We start from the raw sequence: 20020 nt of genomic DNA on the forward strand, positions 1-20020 counted from the left end.
CAGGAAGATCCCACAAGCCATGGAGCAACTAAGCCCGTGCGCCACAACTACTGAGCCTGCGCTCTAGGGCCCGTGGGCCACAACTACTGAGCCTGCGCTCTAGGGCCCGTGGGCCACAACTACTGAGCCTGCGCTCTAGGGCCCGTGGGCCACAACTACTGAGCCTGCGCTCTAGGGCCCGTGGGCCACAACTACTGAGCCTGCGCTCTAGGGCCCGTGGGCCACAACTACTGAGCCTGCGCTCTAGGGCCCGTGGGCCACAACTACTGAGCTGCACTCTAGGGCCCGTGGGCCACAACTACTGAGCCTGCGCTCTAGGGCCTGTGGGCCACAACTACTGAGCCTGCGCTCTAGGACCCGTGGGCCACAACTACTGAAGCCCGCGCTTCTAGAGCCCGTGCTCCACAACAAGAGAAGCCACTGCAACGAGAAGCCCGCACACTGCAACGAAGAGTAGCCCCCGCTCACTGCAACTAGAGAAAGCCCGTGCACAGGAACGAAGACCCAACGCAACCAAAAATAAATGAATGAATAAATTTATTTTATAAAAAAATGGTCCACATCAAAAAAAACTTAAAAAAAGAAAGAAAGAAAAAGAACCTAGCATCATATTCTATCTGAAAGGGACATACAAATGAAATTATCATTATTATATATATATTTTTTGGCTGTGTTGGGTCTTCATTGCTGTGCACGGGCTTTCTCTAGCTGCGGTGAGCAGGAGCTACTCTTCGTTGCGGTGTGTGGGTTTCTCACTGCAGTGGCTTCTCTTGCTGCGAAGCACAGGCTTCAGTAGTTGTGGCACGTGGGCTCAGTAGTTGCAGCACATGGGCCCTAGCGCTCACGGGCTTCCATAGTTGCAGCTCGTGGGCTCTTGAGCGCAGGCTCAGTAGTTGTGGCACATAAGTTCAGCTGCTCCACAGCATGTGGGATCTTCCTGGACCAGGGCTCGTACCCATGTCCCTTCCGTTGGCAGGTGTACTCCCAACCACTGCACCACCAGGGAAGTCCCTATTTTTTTCTTTCTGCCACCACTTTTTAGTTTTTAAAGATGATCACTGCAGTGGATGGTCTGGCTCTTTAATCACGTTAACAGCCTAGGAGGATTGATCTGTGTCTTAAGACATTTCTACATCCCCGTGGCACCACCCGAATGCTTTGTCTGTGAATCAAAGGTCAGTTCATGACATATAAAAGTAATTCACTTGTATCTGACATCCATATATAAACACTTGAAGTCCTGGGAACACTTACTCTGCAGTAATCCAAAGTAGCAACATATTCATATGATCCTAGAGATAGCTCTGGCTTCTCATAGTGGTCCAGTCTTCTTCCGATGTGGTCCAGATGTTGGAAATAGAATGGTGGAACTAATAAAAACAAAATAGGAAAGGAAATCTTTTATTTTTACAACACAGACAATTTAGTAAGTTCTCAAAATTTATTACGGGAAGAAAGGAGTTAGTATGAGAAAAAAAATATTTTAGTATATTCTAAATATCCACTATTAAAAAGCATGTCTTAGAAAGAATAAGGGTTTTCTAAAATATCTTCTTGACCCTTCTGCAAATTATTGATGACAAAGAATCATTAATGACTTGGATCGTTACAGAGAAATAGTGGATAAAAGTACTGGCGTTTTAAAATTGTCACAACCAAAATTTAATTGTCCCTATTTAATGACCTCTTTTAAAAGGAATTTTGACTTTTCTAACTATTTAACAATAAGCAGGTAATTGGTCCAGAATTTTCCTCAGAATATTAGAAACAGAAGTCTACACACACAGAGAAAAGAAAGACTGGTTTACTATCTTCTTATTTGGACCATATTATTAACAATAATGTTTATTATCCTTTAATTAAGAGATGTCTTCAGCCATGGGTAGTTTGCATGGTAATCTTTAATGTTTGGGCTTCAGAGTGGAAAGGATTACTGTATTTGGGAAAGAATACACCACTAAGATCGCAGCTGAGGAACTCTTAATTTGATTCAAATGTCTAAGAAGGTTAGTTCTGGCAAAGCGCTGGAAGTCATCCAATAGCATAGGAACACTTATGAGTCACACACCAAACACTTGGACAAATATGGCCTGGTATCTCTGTGAAAATGAACTCCTGTTGCCTTGAGATTAATACAGCTGGCTGTTAAACCACTGACAATAGAAGTATTTAGAATAAGCAGTAATGCTCTGGTTTTAAGTGTTTCGTAAAGAACAACATTTTCATTTGAAAACCACAGAAGTAATGACCTGCTTTAAAACCAATAACTCAGTATTCTTTATTTTCAGTTGTGAACTAACACATGGGTTACAATAGGACGGTTTTCTTAGCTTTGCCTTAAGAAAATAATCACCAAGGCTTGATTTTTTTCTATTTTCTTACCATATCATGGTCATTTCTTTTTAAACAAGTTTTATGAGGTTCATATGTACATATGGATCTCTGAATTAGGAAAATTCAGTGTCTTGAAAAGATTATGGAAGTGGGACACTGATAGTCTTGGCTGAGCTAAGAAAGCTATGGGGGCCTTAAACTGCTACTTTATTACATTTAGATGCGATGAAGGATGCTGCACTGGCTGTTCTAGGATGTATGGGTGGTACTTTCTACAGTTCCTGTAATTTATTTTCACACATCTGCATGTAAGATGTGAAAAAATTTCCCCTTCAAATCAATTAATTTTAGGGGGAATCAAATCAATCAAATCAATTAATTTTAGCATTTAATATTATCTGCCATGTTTTATAAACCAGAATTCAAGTCCCCCCCCGTAAATCGTGCACAGCCACACGATACTCGTCTTCCAGCCTGTCTTTTGGCCTCACGTGCTTCCCACTGTGTAATCTCTGGATGCTTTGAAGGGAAACAGAGCGGAGCCCTGTGACCAAGCCCGGTGGGTTCTTTCTAACTCCAACAGACCTCTGTCTCCTTTAAACCTAAATGAAGAATACAGGCATCTGTGTCAATCTAAGGGAGTCTGGCTTTCTTGCAGGAACTAATATTGGAGAAAATGAACATGGCAGCTTCCTAGGCGTGGGTATCAAGGGAGGGGAATTTACTGTGTAGAAATACAGGAACTCTGTGTGGTTTTTCTCTACTAGGAAGTGGCGGGGCCTTTTAAGGTTCTGAGCTGACACTTTGGGCGTTAAGCCAGAGGTTCAGCCCAAATTGAAGATCCTAGATGCTCTAAGTGGATAGATGCTGGACAAATTTCTGATCACCTTGCTAAGAAGGTTGAAGGCTCGAGTGAAGACAGTGGAAATGTGGTGACCTTGGTGGAGGCATTTATCAAAATGCTTCAGGAGAGGCCTCTGCCGTCTCGTGACTTTTTTCCTCCAAAACTAAAGCCCCGGGAAGTGCACGGTCACAGGGTTCCTGAAATCCAGGTCCCAAGATTGTGTGACAGCCAAGGATTTGGTTGTAGATTTCATCCAGGATGAGAGATGGAATAAGATCTTCCTTAGAAAGAAAAGTAAGGGTGGAGAACGAACAAGGTCTGATCTCACTAGTGTATCCAATTTGCACTGAGTAGGTGCCACAGGTGGAGCAAGGAAACAGACCTCCCAAGAGGACCACGACCCAGTCTTTGAGACGAGGCTGGAAACCAATGAATCCACCCCACAGCAAGGCATTTTTAAAGGTCTTTGTGAGTAAGCCTCACCATGTCAGTCTCTGGCACTGGGAGTTGGGCAAAGCCATGGACTGTGATAAGGGGGCGGGTAAACAAGGGGACCAGCATTGCTCTCCCACCAGAGCACACACAGGAACCAAGGGGCCAAGAACGCCGTGACACAGGCAGAAAACTGCCTGAGCTCCCTTTTCATCAAGGAGCAGCCAGCAGCCACAGGCTCCTGGGCAGAGTGCTGTACGTTCCTCAGATCTAGTGCCCTGGAGGGAAGGATGTCTACAAAGATAAGAAACAGAGGAAAACATGTAAAAGACTCATGCTCTCATAATCATCATGTGGTTCTAGAAAAACTCTATAAATGTAAATGAATATGGGAATGTTCTCAGCCTGAGAATGTGCTTCATTTGACACCAAAGAATTAAAAAGAGAGACATGTTATAAATATAATGAATGTAAACACTTTTGGCAAGCTTGCAGTTTTTTTCAACATCTGTGAATTCATACCAGGATGAAATTGAAAATACAGTGAATCTGGGAAAGCCCTTCATTATAAAGTTTTTTTCTTTTTTAAACAATCTGACATTCATATTGGAGGAAAAAATCTATATATGTGTTAAAGCCCTTAGCTATACCTGAGCTTTTCCTAAATACTGATGAACTTATTCAAGAATAATTCGGAGGAATGGTGAAAGATGGAACAATCTCTCAAGTTTATCATCTGTAAACGTAGATAAAAGACAGTTCTGTGTAATTTCCCTGAAGGGAAGCCAACCAGAACACCCTCAGCTTAGGACATCATATCCAAGCCCCTCCTACTCTCATATAAATGCGTGAGTCCCACAGGGAAGTTGCTATGTTTCTTATAAAACTCAAAAATAGGGAAGTCACTTAATTTCTCAATTCCTTTCCACAAAGCCTCAGTTGGAGGCAAAATGAAATTTTTACCTCTTATGTTTACAGAAGATAAACCTCAGAGATTGTTCCCTGTCTCATCATTCCTTTGAGTTATTCTTGAGGGTGTTTAGGAAAAGCTCAGGTCTAACTAAGAGCCTTAACAGACATATATTTTTTTCCTAAGCTAAGAAGTATAATATGTTCCGTTTACTACAAAACTTTCCCAGAGGGCACGTGCTGGCGCCACCTACCGTCATTCACGCAGCTGCAAAATCCACACTGGTACCTCCTTCCTCCTTCAATGAACTGCATGAATGGGCACATGTAGGCTTTGCACCTGTTGCATCTGACTGGTCCAGTCTCCCCATGATTTACCAAGTAGAGGGGCGTCTACAGGAAGCAAGCACAAGTAAGAGACATGTGGGTACAGGATTTCTAGGTTATTCTAAATAACCAAGGTTATTTCAGAAGTCCTACGTATTAATTGTAATTTGAAAACTCTGGACTCATTAAGGAACTCAACTCTTAGTGTTCACCCGGGGAGTAAGGTTGCCTCTCTTGGTACCTTGTGGAACTCAAGGCACTACCCAAACAAAAATTAATTTAAATGTACATGTAATTAATAAGCATATGTGTACATTTATGTATATGTGTATTTACCCACGTGTGTGAAGACAGAGGAAAAAATACCGTGATGGTAGTAACAGTTAATAAAGCTTATGTTGGAAACGTCCCGCACACCGTGTATCACATATTTTGCTAAGTTTGTTCATTAACTATAAACAAAGAAGGAGGAACTGGGTCTGATTTTAAAAGCTCTGGTTTAAAAGAAAAAAAAAAAACAGAGCAGGACTTCCTTGGTGGTCCAGCAGTTAAAACTCTGTGCTTCCACTGCAGGGGGCGTGGGTTTGATCCATGGTCAGGGAACTAAGATCCCACATGTCACAAAGAGCACCCAAAATATTTATAAATAAATAAACAAACAAATAAAAGCTCTAGTTTGCATAGCGGTATGCCACTTAGCTAATTCCATCACAGTATATAAAATGTTTCTTCAAAAATGCAACTCTCTGAAGAAATATGCAATAATGTTCACTTATTTAGGCAAGGAGGCTGATTCTGCCTTTTCTGTTTCTTTAATCCCAGGACAAAACGCCTCATGAAGTACTTTCAATGTGGCTGGTCATGCTTTGCCAGAACAAGAAAATAAATATTTCAATTGCTTCTTCCTCACAAACATGCATAGAAACACATCTTTTTACAGCTTGAAAGTGAAAAAACTCAGCATTAGAAGTCTGCCTTCTTCCTCAACACTTCCAGCTTTCAGAATAAAACCACACAGATTCTTTTTGCTTTTATAAATCTCCTTAAAGATAACATTTCTGGAAAAGCTTGACAATTACAGGGTTTGGCACATCAACCAAGTTTTTCTTTAAAGAAAAAAGTGTAAATAAAGCAGACTGCTGTTTCATGGAGACTTGAAGAGCAGGAGGAAGGTGTCGATGAAGTGGGGTCATAAGGCCATTTTCTGCCATTTTCTTGGGGGGAAAAAAAAGAAATAAGAGAGAGAGATCTACTGTCTGTCGCTGCCCAGACGTTCAGTGTGAAAACTAATCCACTGCTGAGGTTTCAGAAATGAGTTGTGAGATCTCAAGAGTAGGAAAACATAGATAGTAGAATATATAAAAGAATCAGGAAAAGGATAAAAAAAAATACATTCAGAATCACTCCCTCTGCACTGCCCTCTCCCCCATCTCTTGCCTCAAGGAAGCCAGAAGATGGATTGGACTTTCTTATTTCTGGTCTCTTCTGATCTGTACCCATGGCGTAGCTCTGGTGTCCCATGGACAGGGTTGTGACAGGATTAAATGAGGAAGCCATGTGCAGGACAGACTACTAAGCCTGGCATAACTAACTGTTGTTACCACATCTGTGCTGAACAGCCTTTCCTCCAAACCACTCAGCTCAGGAGAGAGTGTATATTTAATAGGACAGTTATAGTCTGATAAGTGTGAGATAGGCTTGAGTTTCTAAAGGCATTTATTTATATAAACTTTCAAATTAGCTACCTTGTTACTGTAAAAAACGATCTAGAAGACAGGGAATCTACCTTGCTGGAGCTTTTGATAGTATCTGATGGTTTCAAAAGTTGACAGGTACAGCAGATTTTAAAGCCATTCTAGGAGTTTGATTTAAATACACATATATATTCAAATATTGACATACACAATACTTTCTTAATATAAATTTTTTGTTTGAAAAGCATAAAGTGATGAATGTGTATCTTCTTCAACTGGTAATAATAAGAAATAACCTGAGGGGACAAAAGGGAAGCAAACAGAAAGATATTGGTACCGACAAGAGATTCCTAGGACAGTGAACAGAGAATCAGAATAAGAAGTGAAAGACAACAAAAAATGTATCAATTAGGTAGCTTTTTCTGGGTCAGAAATCCAGTCATCGGTCATGACTTTGGTTGCTGCTCTGTTCTACAGCTTCAACCTCGCAGCTGAGGAGATGATTTCAAGAGAGTTAAACTAGGGTTAAAGCCTGCAATGTGCATAAACTCCAGCCAAGTTTACTTCTCTCATCCTTTTATTTTCAAAGAGTTCAAAGGCTATAATTAATTCCCTGAGACACTTTAGAAACAAAATCTGATGCAATTATTTGCTAGACAAAGCAGAGGTAATGGAAGGAAAATTAACCTTATTTTTACTGATATGATTTACTGAAAGACAGGCCCAGCCTAAAATGACTGTGAAATTGTCGGCAGCTACCACCTAAGCATTCCAGTCCTGGCAGATTCAAACTTGCAGAACTGAAAATGAATGTCTAGTAACAAACTGGAGTCGAGTAATGACTGTATCGAGGCTGTGAAATACGCCTGCATTTTTTTCTATTTTCACTCTTCTGGAAACTGGATGATGGATAGGTAAGGAAGGTCCTCAGACAATGGAGGTGACAGTAAAGAATGTTAAAAGCTTTTTAACTGTTTGCATTTTCTTTTTGGGCAACAGGACAAGGGTTTCCAAATTACACTGTCTTGTTTCATCTCTCTTAGGCTATCCTGAAGACCATCAGAGATCTTTCTTTGCTCTCTCCAGATGTCTGCTTATCTGCTCTACAGTAGCGTACATGAGCTCATAAATAGCTAATCTCACTTTTCTTCTGAGTTCAACTTCAGTGTATATACGGCTTTAAAAAAAAAATCACATTACTTTCCAAAAAGTTGCCTACGTTTTTTTTTTCTTCTTACCAAGGGCATTATATTATACTTACCTCAGAGCTATTTTCAGACTTTGCAATTTTGTTTATAAGTGTGTTTTAATCTTTTGGCCTCTGGTATATTCCTGCCTGCTCTTTCTTTTCTGTTCTTCTCTTAAATGGAAAAAGTAAAAGGATGGAGAGCCTTGCTCTAAAACCTTCATCTGCCTATTCTTAGCTCTGGTCCTGTGTGGCATGAGTTTATATAACATGTAAGTGATGGGGATGCTGGGGAAAGAAGAGGGAGGAGAATAATATTTGAATCTTTGGCTTGTATTTTTGGACTACCAGGGTTATGCCAAATACTTTATTGGTAGTAGTTTTAATTAAGATGCTTTGATTGAATAAAATGTATCTCTCTTTTGTGCATAGGTAACACCATGGTCGATTCTGGAGAACAAGAAAGAATATAATTCATTGAGAAATTAGGTTCAGTGGTAAAACTTTTGGTTATTATTCCGTGTAAAAGGAGTAGATAACAAAATGTATCAATCAACAACTCCTCGGCACGACTAATACAATTTTTAAAGTTTTCCTGTATTTACATATTACCAGTTGTCTAAGTATTACTGCCATTCTCTTTAACATCTGTGCATTCGGTGCTGGGTATGCTGTGTGCCTTGGTGGGGCATACAGTCCAGCGGGATAGAAAGACAAACAAACAAGCCGGCAAACATGCGATTAAAAGAGCAAGGCCAGAGTAGAAAGAATACTTGCGAAATCATCATTAATAAAAAGTACCGCTAAACCATTCACAGATTGTAATCCAAAACAAACAAAGACATGAAGCACAACCTAGAAAGATCCAACATGAAGAATTCTGGCAAAGTTTAGAGCCTCTGTATTTTTGTTTTGGCATCTCTATAACTAAGAAAAGTCTGAATACCCAAGTCTTGCTGTATAGTCTTTGTCCTAGCAAAGTGATGAATAACAGAAGGCAGCTAAATATTACAAGCTGATTATCCCAAATCTGGAAAGCTGAAGAAAATATGAAAGTGTTCTTATAGCATAGATCCACTAGGTGGCACTGTACAACTAAAAATTAAAACTATAATTTCCTCAGTAGGTAATAAAATACTCAAGATAATTATGCTACATTCATTTTATGTAACTATAATAACATTGACCTGACTGACATCAGTTATTACCATCACAAAATGAAGAAACGTATACTTTTCTTGAAAAATCCTCTGAAAATGTTTAAAAAATATTGTGGGTGAAACAAAACGTGATTAAACATGAAATACAGGCTATTTTAAGCATGAATGACATAGAAATTACAGAGTGTGCCAAATTAACTGAAGATAATAGCCAAGAAAAACTTATTTTAAAAGTTTCTAATCCTCTTCCAACTTTTCCTTGTCTACATGGAGGAAAACAGACACAGTGATGGGACAGGCAGCCCCGAGCACAGCAGGCACAGTAGGCCGCTGACAGCAGCCTGGGAGGTGAGGAAGCCAGCGCTCCTGCTGCCAGCGCCCAGCCCCCGCTCTCTGCGTTCGCACTCGAGGTGCAAAATAACAAAGCAAAGACAAGGAGGCTTGCATCATGGTGCTCAGCAATGCACTGTAATGGAGAAATGATTTTCTTCCTGTTGGAACATCAAATCACAGGCAACAGTGTGGCTGAGGGGAGAGACGAGACAGAATGGCCAAATCGGAGATTTCAGGAACACCCTGGCTTGGGAAGGTATTCCTGCCTATCTCCAGGATATTCCTGGGTGAAAACCGTCCCCCTCTCCTCTTTCTTCTTCCATTGCTCCACTGTTCACCTCATTTTTTCAGGACAAGCGTTCACCTAAGTTCTAAGGCACGCACACACATGCTCACACTTTAACCACCTACTTTCCCCTGTCTTCTAACACTTGTTTACTGATTTTGAAAATATACACATTTCCCATTTTCAATGTATACTTCTCTTCCTTTTTTTCCTCTCCTTCTATTTCCTGCGTTAGACGTCTCCAGGAAAGTAATCAGTGTCCTGGGATTATATAGTTGTTCCCACATGACCAATATTCTACTTTACTAAGTGCCTGAAGGAAATATCTCAGCTAAATAATTCCTAGTAATGGGAGAGACATTTTTGCCTACAGTGGTTCCTAAATCAGATCAGAAGATTTACAGCAAGAAGACCTGCCAAAATGTGACACGGTCCTCCAGCTCGATCAAGGATCGTATTCAACATCAGATTATACTCCCCAGTAAATGTGATCTTTACAATGGTCAGCAAAGGTTTTGGGTCAAATGTGATTCCGGCACACAGCTACTTCTTTGGGACTGGAGTGCATCTTATTTTTTGGATCTGTCTCAAGAGAGGTCAGTGGGTAATTTGGATTAATCAGGGGGTATAAGTAGAAGCATGAAAATGGTATGTGAAAAGATAATCCAGAACCTGTGACAAACAACTACCCTCTAAAAATGTTAAACATTCAGACTGTTAGGCACGCTGGAGGACAAGCAGAGTCGGATTCCCAGAGGATTATGCCCAGCAGCGAAAATGAAAAAAGAGTCTGTATCAACTGCACTTATTAAAGATATTTCCATAGGAAAGAGAAATGAGAAGCAGCTTGTGTGTGTTTTCTATTTTTGGCTTCACCATATATGACATTCAGGCAGCCTACATGGGCAGAAAAAGTACAGGACAGTAGGCTGCTTATTGTACACACGTTTTCTCAACAGCAGTTCTATTTTGTTGGACTGTTTAAAATAACAAGTATGGCATGAAAGAATAATATTTTCTGAATGCCTTTTAAAAATCATGTTATGCAACCTTTAAAAAGAAACCGAGCCTGATAATAAAATACTCAATGTACTGTAATAATTATGAAAATTATTTAGACTCTTAAAAAATGTTTTCAGTTGGCCCTAAAACTTGGCATTTTCATATTTCCAGAAAATTAACCTCTTGCTAGTTTCAGTATTTGTGGCACTTGAGAGATTATTTTCAACTTTTTCCTCTTCAACTGCTGTTAAATCTATTTATTTTTATTTTTTTTTTAAGTCTTTATTGAATTTGTTACAGTACTGCTTCTGTTTTTATGTTTTGGCTTTTTGGCTGTGAGGCATGTGGGATCTTGGCTCCCCAATCAGGAATCGAACCTGTACCCCCTGCATTGGAAGGTGAAGTCCTAACCACTGGACTGCCAAGGAAATCCCTGTTAAGTCTAATACTAATCCCTGTTAAGTCTATTTATTCTTGTTATAACTATATCTCGAGCTTATATTGGATTTGAACATGTCTTTTATTTGGAAATTGGTCTTTTTTGGTTTGGGGGGGTGTTTTTATTTTTTGTTTTGGTCTATCCAACATTGAAAAATCCTGGAAAACGTTACTGATTCAAATTTATAATATATGAAAGACCATAACTGTCATCTGTATGATTTATATTCAATAGTTTTAAATGCTTTCATGTATATAAAATCTAATCGTGACGTTGAGATGCTAACAACCCTGGCAGTGGGAATTGTCATCCATGCTGTTCAGAAGGGAATGGACATGTGAGGGGCAGTGACTCGTCCAATAAACTGCAGAGCTATAGCTTGAATCCCCATTCATTTTCTGTGTGAAACATTCAGAAACAGCTTGCAGCTCGCTTCTGTAGAAAAAGCACATAGTTTCAGAGAAAGCTGCCATCACACACGGTCTGTGACTTGAACCAAGCCCTTGGTGGTCCCTGGTACCCATGAAGTGTCTCCTGCCATTTCTCTCTCTCTTTCTCTACAGGAGCTATTTTATATCTTTTAAACTCCATTTTATCCTTCGAATAAGCTTTCCTCCCACCGCCCTTAACAGGTAGCTTTGCCGCATTGCTCTTAAGGAAAAACAAAAAACCTCAGAGAGGAACTCCCTTGACTCTTCCCCACGGATTTACCAGCACCTACCTAAGGTCTTCCTTTCTCCCTCCTGTTACAACAGAAGGGGTATCCCTCCCTCCTCCTGACTTGTTGTCAGTGACCTTGTCTAAACTGGGACCAAGTCTCAATCTGGCCCCTCAGGGCTGGCTTGGGCATTTCAGCTGTGTGTTACCATATGACCTTGTGCCCAACAGCACTCACCACAATGCTTTACTTTTCAGCATCACTGCTAAATTCTCAGACCCATGCCTCACAGGTCTACCGTTTGTTTTATCGCGTGTCTCCTGTGGCACAATACCTGAGAGAGTGGGCAGTGATAGTTTTTGAATGAACGAACAAAATATCCACCAGGTACCCACAAATATACCACCATGACTCAGGGGCAGTTCATGACAGGTGCTAAGCAAAAGGCACAGACAAAAGAAGAAATCACTTGTGGTGGTGGGGGCGGGGCTGGGCACGGGGGAGTGGTCAATAAAGCATTCTTTCAAGGTGGGTAGTTACTCAGAGATACACTTCCACTGACTGACAGAGAGGGAAGAGTGAGAACAGCACCACTCGGGAAGAAAAGCCTGAGCGTGGCGTCTGCTGGTGATTAGCATGCAAGTAGCCTAGTCCAGCTAAGAAGGAAGATGAAGAGGAAGGATGGAGTGATTTTATGGAGAGTTGTCAAAGCCAGGTAGAGTAGTATGTCCTCACTGGCCAGGTTTTTCTCTCTCTCTCTCTCATCTCAAATCAGTTGTTGCTGCACGGTAACAATTCTGACAGAACACAGTTAAGAGATTTCACCGTTCACAAAACAAAAATCATGTCTTTGGAAGAATGGTTGGTATAGGTTTTGAAACCTGCCTATCAATTAGTAAATTCTATCATATGTTTTACAATTACCATGAGGGAATCTTTAGAATTTCTGTTTGTTTCATCATCCCCTGTATTTTATTCAATTCCTAAAAACTCTTTTTAAACATAAACTCAAAAGATGTTTGAATATTAGATCTAATTTTTAAGGTAAATTTCTAACTATAAAAAAATTCATTCCTCAACAGCCTAGGTAAACCTCAGGTTCACCACTGATCCCCAGGGCCTGTATTTCAGAGTATATGCTCAATAAATATTTACTGAATACATGATAAGAAAAGGAGGGAGGAAGGGAGGGGAAAAGGAAAAACTGAAGTCTGAATGAAAACAAAAAAAATGAAGGAAGAAGGAAAATACAGAAGTCACGTTTGGACATGAGGATATTTGCCAGTTTTTATCACAGAAGATTAGGTGTGGGTGTGAAAAACCTTAATATGTTAAATAAGTTCATCCCAAGAAATAACTACACCGGGAGACTCTTCTCTTGCAATGGCCAATAGCATCTTAAAGCAAACACAGCTGTGACCTTTCTCCCCAGGCCCTCTAATGCCAGGGGGACTTTTTAGTGGGAAGGTCAAATTGGACTATATGCTGAAGTCTATGAAAGGGCTGCTCCTCGTGATGGGGCATCCAGAGTTTCGAAAGGGAAAATAAATACCAGTGCAGTTCGGAGAGCACCATAATATCAGTTTTCCTGAATGGAAGTCATAGTTCATGACTAAATTATAAACCATGAGAAATGATTCTTAACCAAAAACTGCTCTGTTTGGATTGGGTTATGCTGATGCAGTCTTTCAAGTTATGGGTATATTTGCAAAGATCAGCCTCATTTTTCTTCCTGGAACACATGTTGGCAATTTGAGTAAGACATTCCCTCTCAAGGAGCTATGATATTCAGGAATTCTATAGCTGAGAGACATTTTCCCACATTTCTTTTAAACTTTGACCTATTACAGTTTATCTTTGGTCCCTAAGGAAGAATTACTTTTTGTTGTCTAATTAATAGACCACTTGCAGAAGCCATGTTTAACTGCTTCAACTGCTATAAGAACGCACAATGTTCCGCAGATGATGAAAATATATTGTAGACTTAAAAACTCTATGAATCAAGTTTGTTTCTTCCATAACAAAATGATTGGCAGTTTTTTGTTCCTCAAAGGAAAGTTGTAAAATACTCCACTTTAAAGATGAAAGCGTTAAAAATAATAAGCCTAGAGGCAAACTTCCTTTGTCTCTCTGACAGAATTACAAGTCAGACAACGTCTTCCCTCCATTTATCTCATTTCTTTATGGCCATGAAAACACCTTCAAAATGTTCCCCCCTATGCATGAGTCAAGTCTACTATTTAAATGACACCCTCTCAATCAAGCATACCTGTCTAACCTATTCAATCAGAAACCTGCACTCTACCCCCTCCCACGGGCAGTTCTCATCCCACAATCTGCTCTACTTTTTCCCTCCTCCATTTGTTCAATAATTTTCTTATTATCAGGTTCATTGTCTTGCCTCTTTCTGTTAAAATGTGAGCTCGATGAGGGCAGAGGTCTTTGTCTGTTTTGTTCACTGACAAATATCCCAGGACCAAGAAGAGTACCTGGCACATACTGGGTAAAGAGTAAATGTTTGTTGAATTCAATACCTGTTGAATAGCATAGAAAGAAATAAACCCACGCACCTACGGTCAACTGATCTATGACAAAGGAGGCAAGACTATACAATGGAGAAAAGACAGTCTCTTCAATAAGTGGTGCTGAGAAAACTGGACAGATACAGGGAGAAGAATGAAATTAGAACATTCTCTAACACCATATACAAAAATAAACTAAAAATGGATGAGAAACTTAAATGTAAAACCTGATACTATGAAACTCCTAGAGGAAAACACAGGCAGAACACTCTTTGACATAAATCGCAGCAGTATCTTTTTGGATCCGTCTCCTAGAGTAATGGAAATAAAAACAAAAATAAACAAATGGGACCTAATTAAACATAAAAGCTTTTGCACAGCAAAGGAAACCATAAAGAAAACAAAAAGACAACATGCAGGATGGGAGAAAACATTTGCAAATGATATGACCGACAAGGAATTAATCTCCAAAATATATAAACACCTCATACAGCTCAATATCAAAAAACCCAAACAACCCAATCAAAAAATGGGCAGAAGATCTAAATAGAGATTTCTCCAAAGAAGACACACATGAAAAGATGCTCAACATCACTAATTATTAGAGAAATGTAAATCAAAACTACAATGTAATATCACCTCACACCAGTCAGAATGGCCATCATCAAGAAGTCTACACATTATAAATGCTGGAGAGGGTGTGGAGAGAAGGGAACCCTCCTACACTGTTGGTGGGAATTCAAGTTGGTACAGCGACTATGGAGAACAGTACGGAGGTTCCTTAAAAAACTAAAAATAGGGCTACCGTATGATCCTGCATTCCCACTCCTGGGCACATATCTGGACAAAACTCTAATTCGAAAAACTACTTGCACCCCAATGTTCACAGCAGCACTATTTACAATAGCCAAGACATGGAAGCAACCTAAATGTCCACCAACAGATGAATGGGTAAAGAAGATGTGGTATATTTATACAATGGAATATTACTGAGCCATAAAAAAGAATGAAATAATGCCATTTGCATTATAAATATGAGCTAATAAGTTTTCTATCCTTTTCCATTATTTCATGGACTGTCATATTAAGTGAAGTAAGCCAGACACAGAAAGACAAATATCATATGATACCCCTTATATGTGAAATCTAGGGGGAAAATGACACGATGAACTTATATACAAAACAGAAATAGAGCCATAGACATAGAAAAGAAACATGTTTACCAAGGGGAAAAGGGGGGGAGGGATAAATTAGGAGTTTGGGACTAACATACATACACTACTATATATAAAACAGATAACCAATAAGGACCTACTGTTTAGCACAAGGAACTATACTCAATATTTTGTAATAACCTGTAAGGGAAAGGAATCTGAAAAAAAATATATATATGTATATATGTGTGTATGTATAACTGAATCACTTTGCTGTACACCTCAAATTAACACTACGTTGTAAATCAACTATACTTCAATAAAAAAAGAAAAAAAAATCTTGTTGAAATAAAGTAAATTAGTAATCCTTCATAAAAATGGACACTGCTCATCATATCACAAAACAATGTATTATTGTCCAGATTATGTTGTACAAAACAATTGAAAAATTCCTAAAAATTCATGTGACTATAAAACTGATTCTGTAAATAAGTGTATCAGAAAAGTCAAATTACTATTTCCCTTTTCAGAGTTGACACCTACAGAAGCTACACATTTATCCAAGCTTTTTATATGAATTGCTTTTAGAGTGGGAAAAAAATACAGGACTCTAAGATTCATGCAGTCCGATGTGCTATCAAGGTCACCATCTCTGGTGGACAGCCCCATGCACTGGCCAGGCCACTTCCAAGTAATGCAGCAAATCATCTTTTGTGAGTTAATTTGATCTGGGCAAATAGACCAAAGACATTGGGAGGTAAGACTTGAAAACAGGGTTTTAAAAAAAGTTGAGAAGAAATTTTTAATTTAAAAAATGTGTGTGACCAATTTGAAAGCATCTAGAGAAATAAACACATTTATATATTTATTATATATCAATAATGAGCTGGAAGGAGAGGAAAGATGACTTTTTAATTTATCAAATAAATAATAAAAATTGATAAATATGAGCTAATAAATTTTCTATCCTTTTTCTACAGGAAAAGGAGAAATGCAGACAAAACTGATGTTTGAAGTACTTATATAAAAGAGTTTTTCAAAACTTTTTAAACTGTGGAGGAGAAGAGAGTATGGAATATAGTAAACAAAAAGAAACTTAAATCTCATGCTCATGTTAAAGACTATGATATACATCAATTTACCTTGGTAGTTCAGTTCTGGATTAGGAAGAGTGAACTTGGGACTTCCCTGGTGGCGCAGTGGTTAAGAATCTGCCTGCCAATGCAGGGGACACGGGTTTGAGCCCTGGTCCGGGAAGATCCCACATGCCGCGGAGCAACTAAGCCCGTGCGCCACAACTACTGAGCCTGCGCTCTAGAACCCACGAGCCACAACTACTGAGCCCACGTGCTGCAACTACTGAAGCTTGCACGCCTAGAGCCTGTGCTCCGCAACAAGAGAAGCCACTGCAGTGAGAAGCCCATGCACTTCAACGAAGAGTAGCCCCCGTTCGCCGCAACTAGAGAAAGGCCACGTGTAGCAACGAAGGCCCAACACAGCCAAAAATTAATTAATTATTTTTTTAAAAAGAGTGAACTTTGTGGTGGATGAGTTCCATGATATCTACATACACTAGAGTTCATCATTATGGCTCTTCTGTTTTACCTGTAGTTTGCAGATATATTGTTCAAGAAAGTCAAAGATGCTCTTATTTTCCCAAATAATAACATTTTAAAGATTTTAATCCTTTTTTTTAAACATGTCCATATATCCTCCCCCCTCTCTCATAAATACCCACACACATACACACACAGAGTACATCTTCACTTTATAGTGAGATGATATGGAAAGAAACAAATACTGGGCAGGAGAATAAAGTGAAACCTAAGCTAAACATATGAAGAATTTTACTGTCCAGGAAATTCTTTAAGCAACTATTATCCTAGTCAGCACAACTTGGCTCCTGGATTGTCAGTTCCTTTTTTTTTTTTTTGCGGTACGTGGGCCTCTCACTGTTGTGGCCTCTCCCGTTGAGGAGCACAGGCTCCGGAGGCGCAGGCTCAGAGCCATGGCTCACGGGCCCAGCCGCTCCGCGGCATGTGGGATCCTCCCGGACCGGGGCACGAACCCGTGTCCCGTGCATCGGCAGGCGGACTCTCAACCACTGCGCCACCAGGGAAGCCCTGTCGGTTCCTTTTTAAATTACCTTGGAACTTGTTCAGTAGCAAATGCAGCATTTTTACATGAAGTACATGCTCAATAAGTGTTTCAGCATAGATCTCTATGTGAAAATCTCATCAAATTACTTGGCCTCAAAAGTCTAATTTACTTCCAAATACAAATGATATTGTGTGGAATGAAACTATCATGTTAAATATTGATTTAACACAAAGGTTTTCCAGGAACTGTTTTAGGTCTTGGGAATAAAATAGTGAGGAAAAATTACAGGTGGTCCTTACCCTCATAGAACCTAGTGGGAGAAAGACAGGAATCAAATACACAAATACAAAATTGCAAACGGTGATACATAGTATTAGGAGAGCTCCAGGGAGTATAATGTGGGGTATCCTGGAAAGCTATCCAGAGGAGGTGACCTTGAACTGAAATCTAAAAGGTGAATAGTAATTAACTAGGCTAAAAGGACAGGACAGTGTGTGGGAGATGGAGAGAAAATTATTCCAGCAAATGTCCATGAAGCACCTTATGAAAAAACAAAAGCTACAGAAATGTTTATATAACGGTGGGTGTTTATCATTTGAATAGTAAAATAGAAAATAGTGATGTAATGTCAAATGACAGAGACCATGCAACATTTTTTAAAAAACGTAAATGAGTAGCTCTTTCCCTTTTATATGAATATAAACTGTGGCATCCACATCAGTTTCCTCCTTCTTCTTATGTAAGATATGTAGCTAGAATCACTGAAGGGGTATGATAATATCTCTCTTAGATGTATACACTTCTGGTAAATTTAAATTACTGTAGTTTTCATACTTCTCTTCCTTGCACATAGTAGAAACCCCAAATCAATGATTGTTGGATCAAATTAAATTTTCCTAACAGGAATTTATATGGTACAGAAAATAATCATAACTAATGATAAAGATGTCATTTCTCATACCAATTTATTTTATTTTTAAACAACTAAGAGTTAAGTGGTGTTATAATTTTATGAGAGAAATGAGGTTCAAAAAAGTTAAGTAAAAATTTTCAAGGTCATACTGCTAGAAGTGGTAGTCAATTTGTGCACCCAACTTCAATTGACGCTCAAATTCCTGCCTGTACCACCTTACCCACACGACGTTCAATTCCTGACAAAGAACTGGTCCCCAAATCACTTGTGCATCAGACAAACTTGGGTGCTATTTTCAAACATTTCATGAAACAATTTCAAATTACAGTTTGCATAGGGCTTTCTCTTCCTTCCACCCTTAAAAATATGACTTTATTAATTTTTTTTAGCCTTTTATTCAGTGAGAACTTGTTGCTTAGGAAACTTTCAAATAAAAACCTTTAGAATTTTGACTTTCGTATACTTGAGCACTGAGGAGACACATCAACTGCAGAAATGTTAAGTTCTTGTATTACCTAAATATCCATAAAATGTGACTGAAGTTAGTAATAACGAAGCAGTGTAGAAACAGTGTACTTCACTGATTCTAAAATCTCATCAAAGCTTCCAACTCAACATGACACAATGCTAAGAAGTCATTGTTAGGAAGATATATTTCTCTTTTAGAAATGTTAAAATGTGAAGAAAATGTGAGAAAATGTGGGCCTTAGAATCGATGAAAATGATAGTGAGAGGCTCTAACATACTTCCTCTCCTGTGGTGGCTCCTCACAGATGCCCAGCATTCTACATCCAGGGAGCCTGGTCTTCTCGGCTCCTATGTGATGGATGCTGTATACTCAATTGCCAGGCAGTGAAGGTCATAAAACCCACACCTAGATTCACTGAAAGTTAAACCAAGGAAGAATGCTTTTTTTTCATTCTTGTTTCTCCTGATGTTACTCTCCATTTAATTAAAAAAAATAAAACTAAAGAGTTACATGAATAATTCTGTGATTGAAAACATAAGCTTGGTATATTTAAACTTCTAAATTGTAACTTAAAATAGAATTCTAACAACCTTTGGCCTGACAAATGTGACTCTCCCTGTATGTCTGCTGTAACACCATTCTAAAAAGGGATTACGTTCTGTTCTTCAGCTGCCTAGCTTTTTCATAGTACTTTTTCATAGCACTATACAAACAGTGGCCAAAATCCTTAAGGGATAAGATTTAGTTTCTAAAGTAACTTTATACATTTTTTTTTTTTTTTTTTTTTTGCAGTATGCGGGCCTCTCACTGTTGTGGCCTCTCCCGCTGCGGAGCACAGGCTCCGGACGCGCAGGCTCAGCGGCCATGGCTCACGGGCCCAGCCGCTCCGCGGCATGTGGGATCTTCCCGGACCGGGGCACGAACCCGTGTCCCCTGCATCGGCAGGCGGACTCTCAACCACTGCGCCACCAGGGAAGCCCTATATGTTAAGTATTTTAAGTGTTATATTCGTAATTCTATTTCTACACGAGTACATAGATTTTATTTTTCCAAGTTTTTATATTAATACTTTTAAAATACTGCATTAAAGCAAACAATTTAAGACAACAATGCACATATTAAAAAATAGATTCAGGTTTTTGAAGCTTTCATTTTAAAATAATTTAAGATATAAGTCTTCTTTAAGTTCTTCAAAGGACACAATATTATGCAGTAATCAGTTTCATTTCAGAGCATATTTATCACTAAAGCTAGCTAA

At 39.2% G+C, this 20020-nt stretch overlaps 1 protein-coding gene across 4 annotated transcripts in view; it reads right to left on the reverse strand.

The window, feature by feature from the left end:
* SEC24D (SEC24 homolog D, COPII coat complex component) overlaps window positions 1-20020 on the reverse strand; it is a 111927-nt gene that overhangs the window by 39394 nt on the left and 52513 nt on the right. For all 4 annotated transcript variants that reach the window (XM_012531371.3, XM_033419336.2, XM_033419338.2 and 1 more), the window contains 2 exons: window positions 4774-4912; window positions 1255-1370 (listed from right to left, as the gene is read on the reverse strand). In XM_012531371.3, coding sequence (XP_012386825.1) covers window positions 1255-1370; window positions 4774-4912 — 255 coding nt within the window. The remainder of the gene's footprint in view (window positions 1-1254; window positions 1371-4773; window positions 4913-20020) is intronic.

The sequence above is a fragment of the Orcinus orca genome, chromosome 4 (assembly GCF_937001465.1).
Source record: "Orcinus orca chromosome 4, mOrcOrc1.1, whole genome shotgun sequence".
NCBI classification, from domain to species: Eukaryota; Metazoa; Chordata; class Mammalia; order Artiodactyla; family Delphinidae; genus Orcinus; species Orcinus orca.